Source organism: Filicampus tigris, chromosome 1, assembly GCF_054856515.1.
Source record: "Filicampus tigris isolate MCC_2025a chromosome 1, RoL_Ftig_1.0, whole genome shotgun sequence".
In the NCBI taxonomy this organism is placed as follows: Eukaryota; Metazoa; Chordata; class Actinopteri; order Syngnathiformes; family Syngnathidae; genus Filicampus; species Filicampus tigris.
Window position 1 is genome coordinate 10,974,272 of NC_141217.1, and position 16,528 is coordinate 10,990,799.

Below are 16,528 nucleotides of genomic sequence, written 5' to 3' on the forward strand. Positions count from 1 at the left end.
AGCACAATTTCTGCTTCCGCTGTCCTCGTAAGGAGAACGGCTCATACGTTCCCAACTTATCTCTCCGTAACATGTCTTTATTAACTTTCAGGATTCCCTGGTTACATGGGTGTTTCCAACCTAGGGGGCGGGGAATTTATGCAAGCCATTGGAAACACTTGGACTGGTTTCTCTATGCATGTGTCTGTGAGTGAACGATTACTGTGTCCATGCGTCATAATTACGCCAATGCATTTAATTGCAAAAACATTCAGTCACATCCACAACCTTATCAGATTGTGTCAACAAGTCTGCTATTGATAGATAACAAAGCAGAAGCAATTTCTTCATTGCGAGCACATACAAGAGCGGAAGGAATATTCTTCTTTGCAGGCAAATATCACATCGTTCTTATATTTAGTTTACAATACGCATATATATTGTAAACTAAATCATTCAAACATATGTTCATTTAGCATAATCAGCAAATGTGTGATAACTATTTTATAATTATTCCTTCAACATGTATGTTGAAGCAGCAGACCCAACGGTGACCTTCACATCACCCCACAGCTGCAATTGCCATTAAATATGAAGGACGCCCCAGGGCTCATGGAGGCCTACTGAGTGACGATTTAAGAAAGGATCAAAATGATATTCATTGTCATGGACAAGACGTGCCTCTTTCAACACATTTTATTTGCAACTTCAACAGCATTCCATCATACGTGTTTGATTTATGGTTTTATGATACAGGATTTGTATTTGGAAGTGACCCGTTTTACATAGTCTAGGAAGTATTAGCTGACGTGGGGTTACAATAGTCAGCTAAAGGGCAGACATTAGGCCCATTACAGCATAATTCACATATGAGAAAACTGTATTATTCCGCCATCTGCAGGTCAACGTTATTACATGCAATAGGAGTGACAATGAATATCGTTACTCTTTTGTATAATTTAATATACCAGTAAATGTCGTGTTAATGCAGATTATGTAGTATAAAATACCGAATCAAATTTGAGAACAATCTCATTTAAATCTGGCGAAAAGCGCTTGGTTTTGTAATGTTGTCTTCCTGCACGTGAACAAACCTCTCTCCGATTGGTTGAAATTTGACATCGTCTTTCCTACTCCAATCGAAACGCACGTTTGCCGCTGGTGCATTGGTGAACACCCAGCTGTTTACAACCTGCACAACAAGGATATGAAACTACCGAACGACAATGTGGTCAAGTATGCCATTCAAAAATATATTCTACGATGAACGTTTTTTGTGTGGAGAAGAGTGTCTTTTAATGTCCCGTGTGAGCCATTTTTCCGAAATGTAGCGTGTAGCCAAGGTTTGTGGGCTAACCTCGGAGCTAGCTTTAGTCTGATATTACAGCAGCCTACATGATAGTACTGCGCAGATACATACATTTTACAGTTGGCCGTCGAAAACGTGGTGCGGAGACGCAGCTGTTGTGTGTAATGTTTTTTTTTTTTTATGTGGAGGATGTATAAATAAATTGATGTATTAAGTCAGTCGGTGGATTAATTCATGCCATAACGAGAAGCTTCTGTCGTCAGAGCTGGAAATGCGACGTGTCGTGTGGACAACTAGCAATGGTGCAAGGACGGCCAGCGTCATCAAGCCAGGTGTGGGGAGAGGCACTTGAACGCACCACCGCAAAAGACTTCCAGTTAGGAGATTAACCTACCTCGTTATTACGTTTCATATCGAGTGCACCCAAATTGGTTTTACACTGCATCTTAACGTTTAATTAATTTTATTGTGATAGTTTTGCTAATATAGGCCTTTCTCTTGGACCTTTGTCTGTGCAATTGGTATTTACAGGTTGACATTTGCTTCGGGTTCCCTTGAAATGTTCTGTATACGTATTTCAAGCAGTACGTTAAAATGCCTGGTTAAACATGACATGGTCACTTCATTGTTGTTACAAAAAAAATTAATTGTAAAACAACAACAACAAATGTATTATTATTTTTAATATGTGTGATGTTATTCTTGCACTGCTGTAACAATTGAATGTGACCATTAAAGGATTGTCGTAATTTACAACAGGAGTGCAACATTGCTGCACGAAAATCACAACAAAAAATTGTTTGAACAATAATCTTCACATTAGGGACAATTATTTCTGCCCCTTCCCTTCCGCTCCCCAAGTGTTTGATGTTTGATGTGTTTGTATGTAATGTTAATATGTCATCATATTTTACAAAGACAACGCCTATGATGACAACAGCAACTTTTTGTAGCATTAGGTACAAAGTCACATACTGATTTATAATCTGTCTTCTTTCAACAGTAAGCATGGTCCGTCGTCATCTTTGTATAAGGCATGCCTATGCTTCTGCACGAATTGCTGAAATGGTAAGTTGAAGAAAACTTGTGTATTTATGGATTCAACCATGGTTTAGTGAAATAACACTGAAAATGTTGTTTGTGGAGTGTTTTCATAATGGCTGCCATGTCAAAGTACCAAGCTCTCTCATCTTAGTTTGAGTTACAGTATGTGTGACCTGTAAGTTTTTAGTCTTGAAGTTACTACAGTAAATATTATTTTAATGGGATGGGCAAACCTCTCTGAAAGTGCTTAACTGCCATTTTAGTATTCAGCAGAAAAAATATGTTGGAATGTTCTTGTTCTAGAAGTACTACAGAAGGTTCTTGGCAGAGCTGGAAGCTCCGCCTATGTGACGGACCAGTTCGACTATCCCACTGGTCCGTCAACTATCCCACTGGCGGATGCCCATTTTGCTGACGACTGATGGGAACATTTTTAAAATAGACGGACTAAAGCACATACAGAAGCCCCTTTATTTAATTTGCTATTCGTCAATATTCCGCCATTAGTCTCTTTTTTGCGATGAGGCTTTGAGGACGGTGGGGAGGAAAATACAGAGTTTTTGTTGCTTTGGGGACAGATTTGAGTGAGGGACCAGCCTGTGAACAGGTCTCCAAAGCGCTTTGAGTCACTATTTCTGTTCAATTATTGTCCAGTGGGGTGGGTGCTAGTGAAAGTTTAGTCGGAATTGCAGATGGACAGACATTTAAAATTAGAGGCGGACCGACCGGCCTATAGTATATACTATTTTTTTTACCCCTGGAAAAAAAGGCGAATGACGGACGACGGAAGGGTACCCGTGCTGCAGACGGGTGATGAATAACAGACGCTCAATTTGTAGTAGAATGCCTAGCTCTGGTTCTCGGCTTACGACAGAGTTCCATTCCTACAGTGGCGACTTAACCTGATTTTTTAGTAAGTCTTCCGTAGTCTATAACTAACCTATTCTATAACATTCTTCAGGTCATAAATATTAAACACTCAAATGAAAATCTATTACGTAATATAGCAGTTCACTCTATATAGCCTCTAAAGTGACAACGGAAATTAAACGAAATACTTTCTCGTTCTAAAGAGAAAACTTTCTTGTAAAGAATGAGTACGTTTTCTTGAGAAATAAGAAACATCTTTACCTGGGATCACTAGCTTATTTACCTGTGGGAGCTAGCTTCCTGCAAACGGTAGTAAATTTTCAACTTGATTCCAGTGCAACGAAATAGATAGCAAACCCTGGGTGCGGCATTGAAAGTGTTTTAGGCAGCACGCAGCTGCATCCAAACATGAAGAAGCAGTTAAACCAACGAAGAAGACGTCCATACACCAACGAAGAAGAAACACCCCAAGATGGAAGAACCAGCTAACCCAGTGACGCGTATGGCATACACACGCGGAACGAGAGAGTGGTGTATTTTGGTTCAAATAAATGACCAGTCAACTCAGTCCAACTCTTGCAGTAAAATATTTTGCATATTAACCCGATTAAACACCCCCGGATGGAGACATGTACAAGTAAAAGTGTTCCCTATCTTTCACATGCTAGTGCCAGTGTTAGCCATGTCCGACCCTCGGCATCGCAGCGAAGCCACAGTCAGGCAAGTAAAATATGAATGGACTATGGTAATAATGAGTCTACTAAAAAGATCCAGCCCTAAAATGGATAGTCAACTGTAATGCATGCACTGCAATGGAATATTAGTTCACTACACTTGCATTGTATGAACATTGAATGAAGGCTAATGTAAGTGCATCAACAATACTGCTTTGTGGTAGCTAATGCACATAAGCATTTACAATGCACTGGTGGAGGAGAAACTGGACATCACACTACATTACAATGTACACAAAAACAGATTTTTTTTTTAACTTTAAATAGGAAAAAAAAAAGTATATATATATAAATATTGGCTGATACGAAATACTTAGATTGTGAAACATTTTGCAACCATCTCGCTCAGCCCTGCTAAGCGCATTATGTTTAAAAAGGACTTAATTTACGGCAATCTTTATATTGACCAGTTTATATGCCTTGTTCATACTTGTGTTGACTTCTTTAGAGGGCTGTCCCAAACGATTATATTTCCTCCCGATTAATCTATCGACTATTTTTACGATTCGTCGAATAGTCTAACAATACATTTTTTGAATAATGTAGCGATTATTTTTGACTTGGCGATTATTAATTCCAAAAAACACGTCTGAAACCTTATTTAAATTCTTTGTTCATCAAAGTACAAAAACCTTTTGGAATTGAATGAACAGTCAGATCTCTTTTATGAAGGCATCATGACGTGTGAACATGAATGAGGTATTTATCTTTACATAATGGTGAAACAATGTGTGCGTTCATGTTCAGCAGCCCAAGTAAAAGAATTAACAAAAATAAATAACTAAAAATGAATAACATCTGTTTGCGTAAACCTGAAACAGATAAAGCAGTGCATACTTAAATATTATAACAATGAAAAAGCACACATTATGTATTAGTACAGTCACGGACTTTGGTTAGCAGGCCAGTGTTTCTTCTAGGTCTTTTTTTTATTTTTTTATTTTTTAAAGCAGCGGGAGCAGGACATCATCCTACATACGATCTGCATGCTGTGCTGTGCCCACAGAGAGCTTTCCGGAGCAGATGTATAAACTGATGTCGCGTGTTACTGTTTATAGGCACATAAAGCAGCGGGGCCAACGTAACATTACCTACAAGCACCAACACAATTTGACTGGAGTGAAATAGCTCCGCAAACGTTAGCTACATAATGCACAAAGTTGAAACACAACACGGCGTAACTTTGACTGCTGCCCGCTGCTTGAAACTTAACGATGCACGTTAATACGTCGGACATAACAGCAATTTCAGTAAAACCGGGGGATATTAGTTAATTAATTAGATGGATTTACGATACTCCAGCTTTCTGCTTTCTCTCGTTTTCCAGTAATACTCCCGAGTGACGTCGCTTAAAGTGTTCGTTCATGGCTGATGTGCCATGATGTGTGGCACGCCAAATCAGCTTTACAGAGGGTGCAGACGACCCAACTCGCTCGACCTTTCTTTGAAGTATGTCCATACTTTGGACGTTTTTGTCCGCAGTTTTAGCGGGGACGCTGGCAGCCGGTGCCTGCACCATTTCTACTGTGCACACTTGTTTACAACAGACGCAATGCACCTGTTGACGTATTTACATCATCGACACTCAAGCGTACGTATGTGCCGGCGTATTTTACGTCATCGATACTTGACGTCGAAGGTGTGTTGTGCATCTCGACGTATTTACGTCGTCGGCCACGTCGACTATGCCGACTAGTCGGGACAGCTCTACTTCTTTATGTCTTAAGATTAAGTACTGCATGTTAAAATAAAATTACCTAAATTCAGGCTTTTTCTCCGGGTCCGTATTTTCAATAGTAAAAAAATATATTTTTTTTTTTAATGTTGTGTGTGCTTTTATCATGACTGCGTGTGAATTGTCAAAGGTGCGTTTGTGGACCAACGGACACGCACGTTTAGTTTTAACACAAACGTCACATTTCAACATTCACGTATTGAAAGGCCATCCCTCTGTCCACAAGGAGTTGTTGTCTCCAGCGAATGGGAACGAGGTATCTCCCATTTTTCATTTAAAAAAATGGAAATTGAAGAACGGAAAACGAGCCTTTATCTGATCTTTTATTAGTATGTGTTTATTTAACACAAGCCAGGCTGGTTTTGCCTTGACATGTAAGATGTGCTTCTGCCGCCTCTTATACTTCTATGCCTCAGCAGCAGCAGACAAAGAGAAGAACAATGTATTATAAAGTTATACCGTATTTGTGTAAATAATTTTGAGACATCTCTCTCCCCATAGACAATGGCCTCTCATTTGGATGAGAAACATTTCAATTTTTTCCCCATGTAACATTAGGGGCTCCATATTATTGGGTGTTGTTGGACAAGATAGCATAGTCTTACACCACGCAAACTAATTACTTGTTCACTCGCTGTTCATAACTTCATATCATATCTCATGCGCCGTTCATAACTTCGTTACATATGTTTTGCTCGTACACTGACGACCACCTTTTATGGAGGTGAATGTGCTTGTTGTGTCTAAATAGTGTCCATTTTTTGACTCAGTTACTGCAATTGCTTTTTAATCATTCATTTATCATTTCTTAATATGCCCATTCCTAGTTATGGGAGCTTTAGTACCTGTGCTGTCCTCACCTAACTTTTGTATTATGGCCTTTGCTGGTTTCCTGAAATGACATCTATTTATGCCTTCATCAGGTGTGACAACTGTAACAGGCCATTTCTTCAGAGAACTGGATACAAACCTTTGGGAAAATGGAGCAAACATCTCACTTCTCTGAATATGGAGATGGTGAGGATCTACAGCAGGAAGATGACGACATTTGTCAAGAGAACACCAGTATGGAACCCGACACACATGACCTTCACAGCCATCTTTCTCATGCTACTCGCTGTGACTGGGAGTCGTTTCCCTGTGAGCGCCGTGAGAGGTGTCATACCAGCCAAAAAGGCTTTGAAGGACACATGCATAACCACTTTTTGATGAAGAATGTGACACATACCTATAAAAGCAAGAAGGGAAAAATGACTTCCAGTCTGCATTTTGATCTGCTGCAGCATGACAAAATAAAGTCTCCAGTTTCAGCAAACTCAGATGCGCAGATTGAAAGCAGTACAATTCCTGGACAAAAGTCTTTGCTACCTGATGAGCAGGTGTATGAGCATCATGCTTGCAACTACTGTGAAAAGACATTCACTACATATACCAACAAACAGCAGCATGAGAGCACTGTCCACAAGCAGCATCTGCAAATTGCATGCGTGGAACAAAGTGAGACACCCCATGAGGAAAATCAACAGCAGATAATCATTACGTCAGATCACAGGGCCGAGCTTGCAGCAGAAGTTGTGGAGAATAAAGTGGAACCCACTGGAAACTACATGCTTGATGTTTCTCGCAGCATCTCAGAGAATCTCAGATTTTACTTTGACGGACAAGTAGTGTCAACAAGCACAGTGAGCGGCTATGAAGCAGCTGAAGTTCATGCAGCGTGTTCAACTTTGGTTGGACTTGATGCCCTGATTCTGGATCCCACCCAAATGAACCAGGGGTTAAGCATCGATTCAGTTCTGAGCAACCAAGAGCTTACGGGTCAAGCACTTCCCAAGAGAAGAACCGCAACACCTCCTCTGTTACCCCAAATTCAAACAGAACTAGAATCGGAGGCGGTGGTGTCGTCGTCGTCATCTTCCTCGGAACCCGTGACTTCGATAATAGAGAATCCACTTCCTCAGATTACAGAGTCTTCACTTGTACCCCCAAACCCAACCAGTGTGTTTCTCTCCCCCAACATGAATCAGCTACAAGAAAAGCAGGACACTCTGCTTCCAGACAGCCAAACACTTTGCTCATCTGTATCTGCTGCGGCAGGAAGGTTTAAAAGAAGGACCGGCTCTCCACAAAGTTCTTCTCAGCACAGCACAGCATCGGATGAGGAAACAGCAATGACTGATACGGACGGTGATGCTGTTACTTTCAGGCCCATGGACACCCAATACAGTGCTCTTATGCACCAGAGTGTCAGTGAAAAAGGAAATACATCGCTGAAGATTGAGGAAGCTCAAGCAATTCCTCTTTCAACAGAGAGTTGGCCTCCTGAGACTGTCGACAACTGCTGTAGTCAGCAACCACTGGATCTCTCCAATACAATGAAACGAAATGAAGTGGGGACTTCAGATGATGCCGCTCTGGATCTGAGTTTGCAAAAAAGGGGCCTTGAAGAATCTCAGCAGACATCGGATTTAGTTTTCCCCTCAGAAGAGCATTTAAATGCGTGCATGCTGGAGAGGGCCTTCTTGAGTGTTGGAGAGCAAAATGTTAGTCTTGCAAACCACGAAACGCCTCTTGTGTCAGACTTCACCATTGTTACAGGTTCAAATATGGTGGACTCTGTCACAGAGGGACTTGTTTATGGACTTTCACTCCCCTCCTGCCCTCTGAATTCTGCACCTGCCACTCTCACATCTCTTGGCGTGCCACCAGCTTCACCATGCACTGTATCGTTTACTCCGCCAGCTACGCACCCAGTACTACCAACCGCCCCATCATTAATCACAGTTGTGGCTCCACCACTATCTCTTCCCAGCCCCTCAAGCCAACCAATCCAAGTGCTGGCTCCAAATATAGCACCGGAGCCGCTGGTACTTTGCACAGAAAATGACATCAATTCTACACAGTGTGATTTGACCTCTGCGTTTGCAGCTACAAATGCTGCAAACCTTGTCACTCTCTCACATCCACTTGACCGCCCTCTAAATCTACCTGGCCACATGTTTCTCACCGATCAAATTTCCCTTAATCCACCATTAAATGGAGACCATAGAATGTCTGAGGTGCCATTTACACCCACTGCAGCGTTAAACGATGCCCTCATCAACTCGTACAACATCACAAGTAACACGGTGCTGATAGAATGCACAATATCCCTTGAAACGCCAGGGAATGTCCCTGACGCCATTACCATGCAAGATACCACGGAGCCTCCGGTATCCACACAGATGCTTGTTAATCACATAGAACAGCAACACATCGTGTCATTACCCAACACCGCAACTGTGGACCCCACCATTCTCCTGTCCTCCATTGAAGAGTCTGTTACGTTGTCAACAACCACCTCAGCGATGCCGGATTGTCCTGCCGAGGCTGAAGAGCCAGAACAACACCTAGAAGAAGAGCCTCCAAATGCGGATGAAGAAGAACTACTTGGTTACAATACTGAATCAGCAGTGGAAGTCGCTACTGACGGTACTGAATCAACAGTAGAAGTTGCTACTCATAATACTGAATTAGCAGTGGAAGTCACTACTGTCAGAACTGAATCAGCAGTGGAAGTCGCTCCCGACAATACTGAATTAGCAGCGGAAGTTGCTACGGACAGTACTGAATCAGCAGTGGAAGTTGCTCCTGACAATACTGAATTAGCAGCGGAAGTTGCTACGGACAGTACTGAATCAGCAGGGGAAGTCACGACTGACGACTTACACCATGTTGAGAAGGCTGAAGAGAAAGGTCCACCTAGCAACACGCCAAGTGACGCAGAGCAGCTGACCTTCACCAAGAACTTCATCTGCAACGTCTGCAACCTGCTGTTCCACTCGATGAAAGAACTCAGCCATCACGTTAGTGACCATGCTGAAGAATGGCCCTACAAATGCGAGTTTTGCCTTCTGCTCTTTGAGAAGCCCTCTGCTTTGCTCGACCACCGGTCAAGCCTTCACGGAGTTGACAAGACGTACGTCTGTAGTGAATGCTCTAAAGACTTTGTTTACCTTTGCAATCTGAAACAGCACCAGGAGGAATTGCATCCTGCCCAGCAATGTACGTTCACTGAAGAAGAAAAGGGAAAAATAAGACCTCAGAATTACAACTGCTCCACAAAAGTCAGCACAGAGCCCTCATTGCCTGAGGTGACTGAAGAACAGGTGAAAAAGGAAGAGAATGAAGTTGATGTGGCTGCTGAAGAATTGTTTACGACAATTAAAATCATGGCCTCAGATAGAGGCAAACTCAAAGTGCCTGATGTCCGTCTCGGCATTAACCAGCATTACCCCAGCTTCAAGCCTCCGCCCTTTCCTTACCATAACAGGTCACCTGCTGGGTCGATGGCCTCAGCCACAAATTTCACCACCCACAACATTCCACAAACCTTCAGTACAGCTATCCGGTGCACCAAATGTGGAAAAAGCTTTGATAACATGCCAGAGCTGCACAAGCACATATTGGCTTGTGCCAATGCCAGCGATAAGAGGCGGTACACGCCCAAGAAGAATCCCATCCCACTCCGCCACTTTGCAAAAAGCCAGAACGGAGTCTTGTCCACGACCAATTCAGAAAATGAATGTAACGCCTCAAACAGGGCCAGGCAGTCCAACAGATCTAGCACAGAGTCATCAGTCAAAATGAAGTTGAAATTACTGAACAAAAGGAAGCAAAATCTGGTCCAAAGGGTCTTGCCTCAGAGAAACAAGTCCTTGCCAAACAAAGTGTCCCCTTCCCACGTGCATGACGACGTATTTGAATGCCCTCACTGCAGCAGGGAGTTCACAATGCGACGCAGCCGAACCAAACACATGGCAGTCTGTCCCAAAAAAAACAGAGAAGTGAGGACAAGGAAAGAGGGAGGCATCTCTGTGACAAAGGAAAACGATGGACGACTTCATAGAGGGGTCTCCCACGTTAACGAGCAACAAGCCTCAGCTCATCCTAGGACGAGACTCCAGACATCGGGGCCAGCAAAAAGGCCCGCCACGCCTCCTGCACCAACCAGCTTTTTAAACAAGAGGCCTAAACTCGCCATAAAGGAGGATTCAAAAAATGACATTTCCACTTTAAATGAACTCTCCGCAGTTCGGCCTTTCAACCCTCCTCTGCGTCAGTACACACGAGTGCATCATGGCGTCAAACCCACGGCAGTAAAACAACAACAAAGTGAGTCCCCCGCGCCGAGCCGAGAGGAAGCAACTGCTGGCGGCAGCTCTGAGCAAAGCGCTACACCTTGAAGACCTTTCAGCTCCCCTGTCAGGTAGTGTAAACAATATTATGAATGAAAGAACCTGTGTAGTCGGAGCCTTCTTATGGCCTCCACCAGTTTGTGAGGTGCACTCACACTGGGCCATACCGGGATTAAACGCCTTTAGTGGCACCGTCACTTAATCTCTGTTCACATATCATGAGACCAAAACGACACCTAACAGTTTTATCATCAACAGTATTCAGACAGGATGTTCTCTGAGGGAAGAGCCCACTGAGTGTAGCGTATCACCAGCAGGCTGTAAAAGTGATACAAATCGACTGCAGTCGTCACAGAAAGGCATAACAGTGGACGCGCGCACACAAAAAATGTTGAGCTTCTTGTTCGAGAACATAAAGTGCAAAAACATTGAACAATTGGACACGTGCATTCAAAAGTTTAGAGTGTGAAATAAAGTACACTTAGAAAGGTTATAGTGCATTTTGGATTTACTCTGAAAGTTGAACAAAAATCCCAATATGACAAACTTTTTGGCGCAGTCAATGCTCCAGTCTGGGCGTACCATACTGACAGCTGCGATGGGTAAATACAAAGGGCACATTTTGGTAAATTGCATGTAAAAAGTGTCCATTAATAATTGACAATAAAATAGGGTTTCTACTTCTTTCGAACATGTGGGAGGACTTATCACATGGGCAACCATACCGTGAGCTATGACTTGGTTTGAAGCTGTTCTGTTCATTTAGTATTATACAAGGGTTTATGAAGGCCATAATAACACATTGATTGCGTGACGGGGTTGTGTCGTGCCAAGGCCCGCCTCTCCCAACAATGCTGGCACCAGGGATGTTTCCCATGATTGATTGAGTGCACTACAGAGCACTGCTTATTAAGGTGTCACATGCATTCAACATCCAAGCACAATATGACTTGCCTAATAAGTGATCAATTACCACTGAGGTAAACTCCATCATACTGCAATAATGGCTAGTAAGAAAATACTGTGATATAGATTTCATTTCAGTTTGAAACTATTGAAACAACTTAGTTGTTAACGTATGCCATGTTATTTTTAGGATGATGTGCACCCTCGACACCTCTTCACCCAGTGAAGGCTTAATGTCCATTACACTGTACAAGAGAGGACTGAACTGAGGACAGAAAAAAAAAAAGCTGAACGCAACTGAACTACTCCTCCGAGACAATGTGAGGGCCCGTTGCCGTTTGGAGGTTGGTTCAGTCCTCCATTTTGTCTGCTTTCTGTTTTACATCCTGGATTTGCACTTTGAAGTTAATCTGACAGCAAGGTGTTGTCGAGGAAATGGGGAAACATTGAAGCTGAACGGCTTCTCTCATTTTTCGCTTGGCGGGCTAGTCGGCGAGGATGGCAGGCGGCAATCACTGTCAGCATGGATTTGCACTACTTTTTCCTTATCGGTGATATGTTGCCTTTTAGGTTTAAATTCTCACTGCATGTTCTGTGCGTGTCCCTACAGTTTTGTGGTATTAGGGCAATTGGGCCTTAAACAATGAATATGATTTGCTGTTAACCTTTAAAATTTTTGTCTAATCCTTCAAAAGTATATTATAGCTTCACTTCAAAGTTGTTGAGGTTACAAGCGCTGTTGGAAATCAAAGAAGCAATTATTGAGAATGTATTATTTGTCTGGGTCAATTTGAGAGAAAGAAAATCAAGAGCAAATCTAGTTGATGTCCTTTCTGTGTATTTATATGAAGGTTTATATGAAGGAACACTTCTATTGCTTACATATCATCAAATGCATATGGCATGATAGCCTTTGGCATACAAATCAAGGTTAAAAGTTCAGTGTTGTCCAAATGAGTTTTTTTTTTCCAATGGCTGTCCATGTAAAATGAACTGAATGTTTGTTCAGTTGTTTGCTGGTCCTTGAAAAGAATACACTGATGTGCATGACCGTACTTTCAACTACAATGTGGCAAGCTCATAGGTCACAAATTTTCAGAACTGGTATGAAGCAGCACTCTGCTGCTATCACATGTAATGCAGTATATCTTTTGTCTTTTTTTCCTTTTCAGTATTCATCGACTGTAGAATACAAGCACTTCATCCAGGCTTACTGCCTGTGTAATATTTTATTGTTCAATTACGTACGCTCAGTAGTAATGTGAATCCAAAATGCAAATGTCAACTTGTTTAGTTTTGAAATTGACTGTTGGAGATCACATCTAATCTCATTTGCATAAATATTCAAAAGCTACTAATTTAAACAGGGTACTTATGTAATTATGTTATATCAAATGCATTTTTAATTTGTGGGAACTAAAATATATGTGAGAGTAATACAAATATAAGCATTTCTCTCAGTAATTCTTGTAACTCTCCCACAGACTGCATTATTTTGGATGTACAGGGTGTTAGGGGGACAGCTGTCTGACTGTGAACGTTTCTGTAGCATTTCAAAATACAAATGAAATTATGTATATTTATTATTAATTTAAAACCATGTCATGAGTATGAAGAAATCAAAAGATGTTTGATTTGCACTTTTTTTTCCCAAGCGTGTGGTCAAAATAAATGCATAATATTAGTCTGAAATCTGTGTGTGCGGAGATTTGTTTGCAAACAGATGCTAACTGCACTGAACACAAGTTATTAGAGAAAGCAACAATGTCCAGAAGGTGGTGCACTTCACTCACTCAGTCCAAAGACTGCAACCACTGCAGCAGATGTCAATAGGTTCTCTTAAGACCACTGCACCTCATACACTCTGATTGGAAAATTCATAGATATATAAATATATATATTATAAGATATAATATAATATATATGTAAAAAAAAAACCCGACTATGGTTGTCAAGTTAAAAACTATTGTTAAAGAATAGCATTCAACCAGTTGAGATATCAAAGGTTTTCCATTACAGTCAACAAGGAATGATAATGAGAATGCATTTGAGACCATGCACGATCACGAGCCTGTGATACTGCTGGTCTGTGCTTGTTTTATTTCCCCACTTGTTGTCATAGATGGGCTGAGCCTTCTGGACGCACCTGGTCCGCATTTCAATCAGCTTGGCTTCTAAGAGCAAGAATAACAGGTGACAGATGCCTTACTATTGTTTACTCTCCACCAGTTGACTTGTGTCAAATTTTGTGGATTTCAGTTCTCTGTCACACGTACACGTGAATAAAATTATTGGTACCCCTCTGTTCAGGAGAGAAAAAGCCACAGTGGTTACAGAAATAAATTGAATCTAACAAAAGTAATACAAATTTGATGAAAACAATAAAAATCCATGTTACTCTGAGGTACTCTGAGGCAGAGCTCTCATGTGATCTCCCAAACCAAGACAAGCAGGCATCTCCGGGTATGCGCCAATGGTTGAAGAGTGTTTCCAAAGAGGACCGCAGCGTTGTAAGATGGCGATGGTGGCAAAAAAAGACTTGCTTTGAAAAATACTTCATGCTGTCTGGGGTTCCCACATTTATACAAAAAAAAAAAAAAAACGACACTGAGTAGGGCATATTTGTTTTACCACCTCATCCTTGTTGGTTAGTCATGGCCCTTCTTTTATAGTCAGACAGGGTCAGACCCTGATTTTCTCGGGTGTATCTGGCTTTAACAGTTCTTGGGTCTTTTTAGCGGTGTGTGTTTGGGCATTATCCTGTTGCAACACACATGACAAGCCACTGAGACCAAGCTTTCTGCCACTCAGCAGCACATTGCTCTCTAGAATACCTTGAACATTTTGAAATGTCATTGACCCCTGCACAAATTCCAGACACCCTAATGCGAGATGGAGCCTCCTATATGTTTCACAGTGTTCTTTTTTTGAAATGCTTAATTTTTGCTTCTGTGAACATCAAGCAGATGTTCCTTGCCAAAAAGATAGTTTGATCTTGTCTGCCTATAAGAGTGTAGGACATTCTCCCAGAAGCTTGTCAACATGCAGTTTGTGAAGTTCCATACCTGTCAACGTATACGTTTTCCCTGTATTTTATACGTTTTTTTGATCATTTCAAATTGTGTACACCGTATAACAATTTTTGCACGGGGGGAAAAAAAAAAGAAAACTCGTCTTGCCCATTTCGGCTCTAATACGTCCGTTAGCGATTCCGACTGCAAACTTCGGTCGACTTTCACAAGCATAGCGTTGTACCATCCCCGCCACCACCCCCGGTTGGGCAATAGACAGTCACAGGAACAACACGCTGCTTGGAGATGATATTACAGCCTTTACATTTGATGAGCTTGTCTATAATTTCCTTTCTAATCTCCTGAGAACTCTATTCTTTGCTTACGCTGGTCCATGTTTAGTGTGGTCACCAAACAGCACAATGACTACTTGTCACCCTTTAAATAGGCTGACTGACTGATTACAAGTCTGAAGACACCTGTGATGCTATTTAGAGGACCCACCTCGGGCATGTCCCCATGGTCAGATTATTTTCAATCTTTTCTAAGGGTACCATCATTTTTGTCCAGACCTGTTTCATGAGATTGTTTTTTTAAAATAATTCTGTTGAACCACAATTCAAAAACAAAGTCTGATTTGCATTGGTAATTTTCATTACATTTTAATTTATTATTACTTCTGTCAGATTCAACTTAATTTTGTGAGCAATGTGGACTATTCTATCACAATTAACAGGATGGTACCAACAATTTTGTCCATGTGTGTATTAACTGGGCCCCTCAAGTCATATATGCTTCTGTTCAAGCCATTAGGCTCTTATCACCCATCCTCTGTTGCGCTCCAGTTGGTGGACAGATGGTCTTAAATTCCATATAAAGTGGAAATAAATGATTATTGTAAATGTGATTTACCACAGTAACAAACCTGCTGAATGAAGGATTAAAAAAAAAAAAAAAAAAAAAAGGAACAAATATAAAATTAGCCTTAAAGTCAGGAAAAATCACACTACTGTTTCTGCTCTGAAATGGTTTGGGGATGTCCAGGCCCCGCTCAACTGTCACTGAAATACCACTATGTCAGAATATTGTATGCCTACACACCCCTAAACGTTTGAGCGAAAATAGACCTGCTTGATTCCTCCGTTGGCTGGAATATATCCCACTGATTCAATGCAGAGCTTTCCACAATTTAATGAGCGGTAGCAGCCACCAGCTAGTTCGTGAGCTAATGGCAGCTCCGCTTAGCTTGTGCCCAGGCAGCTTGCTCGACCGCGGCATTACATCCTCGCTTGGTGTTCTGTCATGTCTGTGCGCAAATAACAGACACTTGAGGGAAATCAACTGTTTCTTAAACACAGCGGCACAGTTTATTCAGCCTGTGGCTCACAATGACATTTGAGCACATCCTGCTAGTTAGATACCCACATCGCTTTGCATTTCAATGTGTTACGGTAGCCTGCATAGTAAAAATATGTAAAATTTTGGAATTTTAATTACGACACTGAGCTGTAAGATGCGTTTTCGGGTAAGCATAGCTAGCTAGCTGCACGCTACAGTGGTAAAAATTAGCCAAGTAATGATAACAAAGTCGTTTGTAATATGGATGATAGATGATATGGATAATATGGATATCAGCTGATGCTAATGAAGGCGATCAAGTTCTTATATAGTGGATAAGATCGACTCATGCCAGGGACCCAAGTGCATCACCAGACCCTGCTTTAGTAACACCCCCAAAATCAGGACAACTGAAATGGAGAATA

At 41.6% G+C, this 16,528-nt stretch overlaps 1 protein-coding gene across 4 annotated transcripts; it reads left to right on the plus strand.

Annotated features, from left to right (window-relative positions):
• Positions 1-1,117: 1,117 nt before the first annotated feature.
• On the plus strand, positions 1,118-13,446 carry prdm2a (PR domain containing 2, with ZNF domain a). 4 transcript variants are annotated; one of them, XM_086052070.1, is made up of 5 exons: positions 1,121-1,215; positions 1,552-1,620; positions 2,292-2,356; positions 6,595-10,919; positions 11,945-13,446. In XM_086052070.1, the coding sequence occupies exon 4, from the start codon at positions 6,652-6,654 to the stop codon at positions 10,894-10,896; it is 4,245 nt and encodes a 1,414-aa protein (XP_085908196.1). In that variant the 5' UTR covers positions 1,121-1,215; positions 1,552-1,620; positions 2,292-2,356; positions 6,595-6,651; the 3' UTR covers positions 10,897-10,919; positions 11,945-13,446. The 4 variants fall into 4 exon arrangements, with proteins under 4 accessions (XP_085908187.1, XP_085908196.1, XP_085908213.1 ...); XM_086052087.1 differs by having other exon boundaries at positions 1,126-1,215; positions 1,552-1,664; XM_086052061.1 differs by lacking the exon at positions 1,552-1,620 and having other exon boundaries at positions 1,118-1,215.
• Positions 13,447-16,528: the final 3,082 nt, after the last annotated feature.

Excerpts from the sequence above, each read along its gene's own strand:
- prdm2a (XM_086052061.1), top strand. The coding sequence starts at position 6,652 with ATGGAGCAAACATCTCACTTCTCTGAATATGGAGATGGTGAGGATCTA.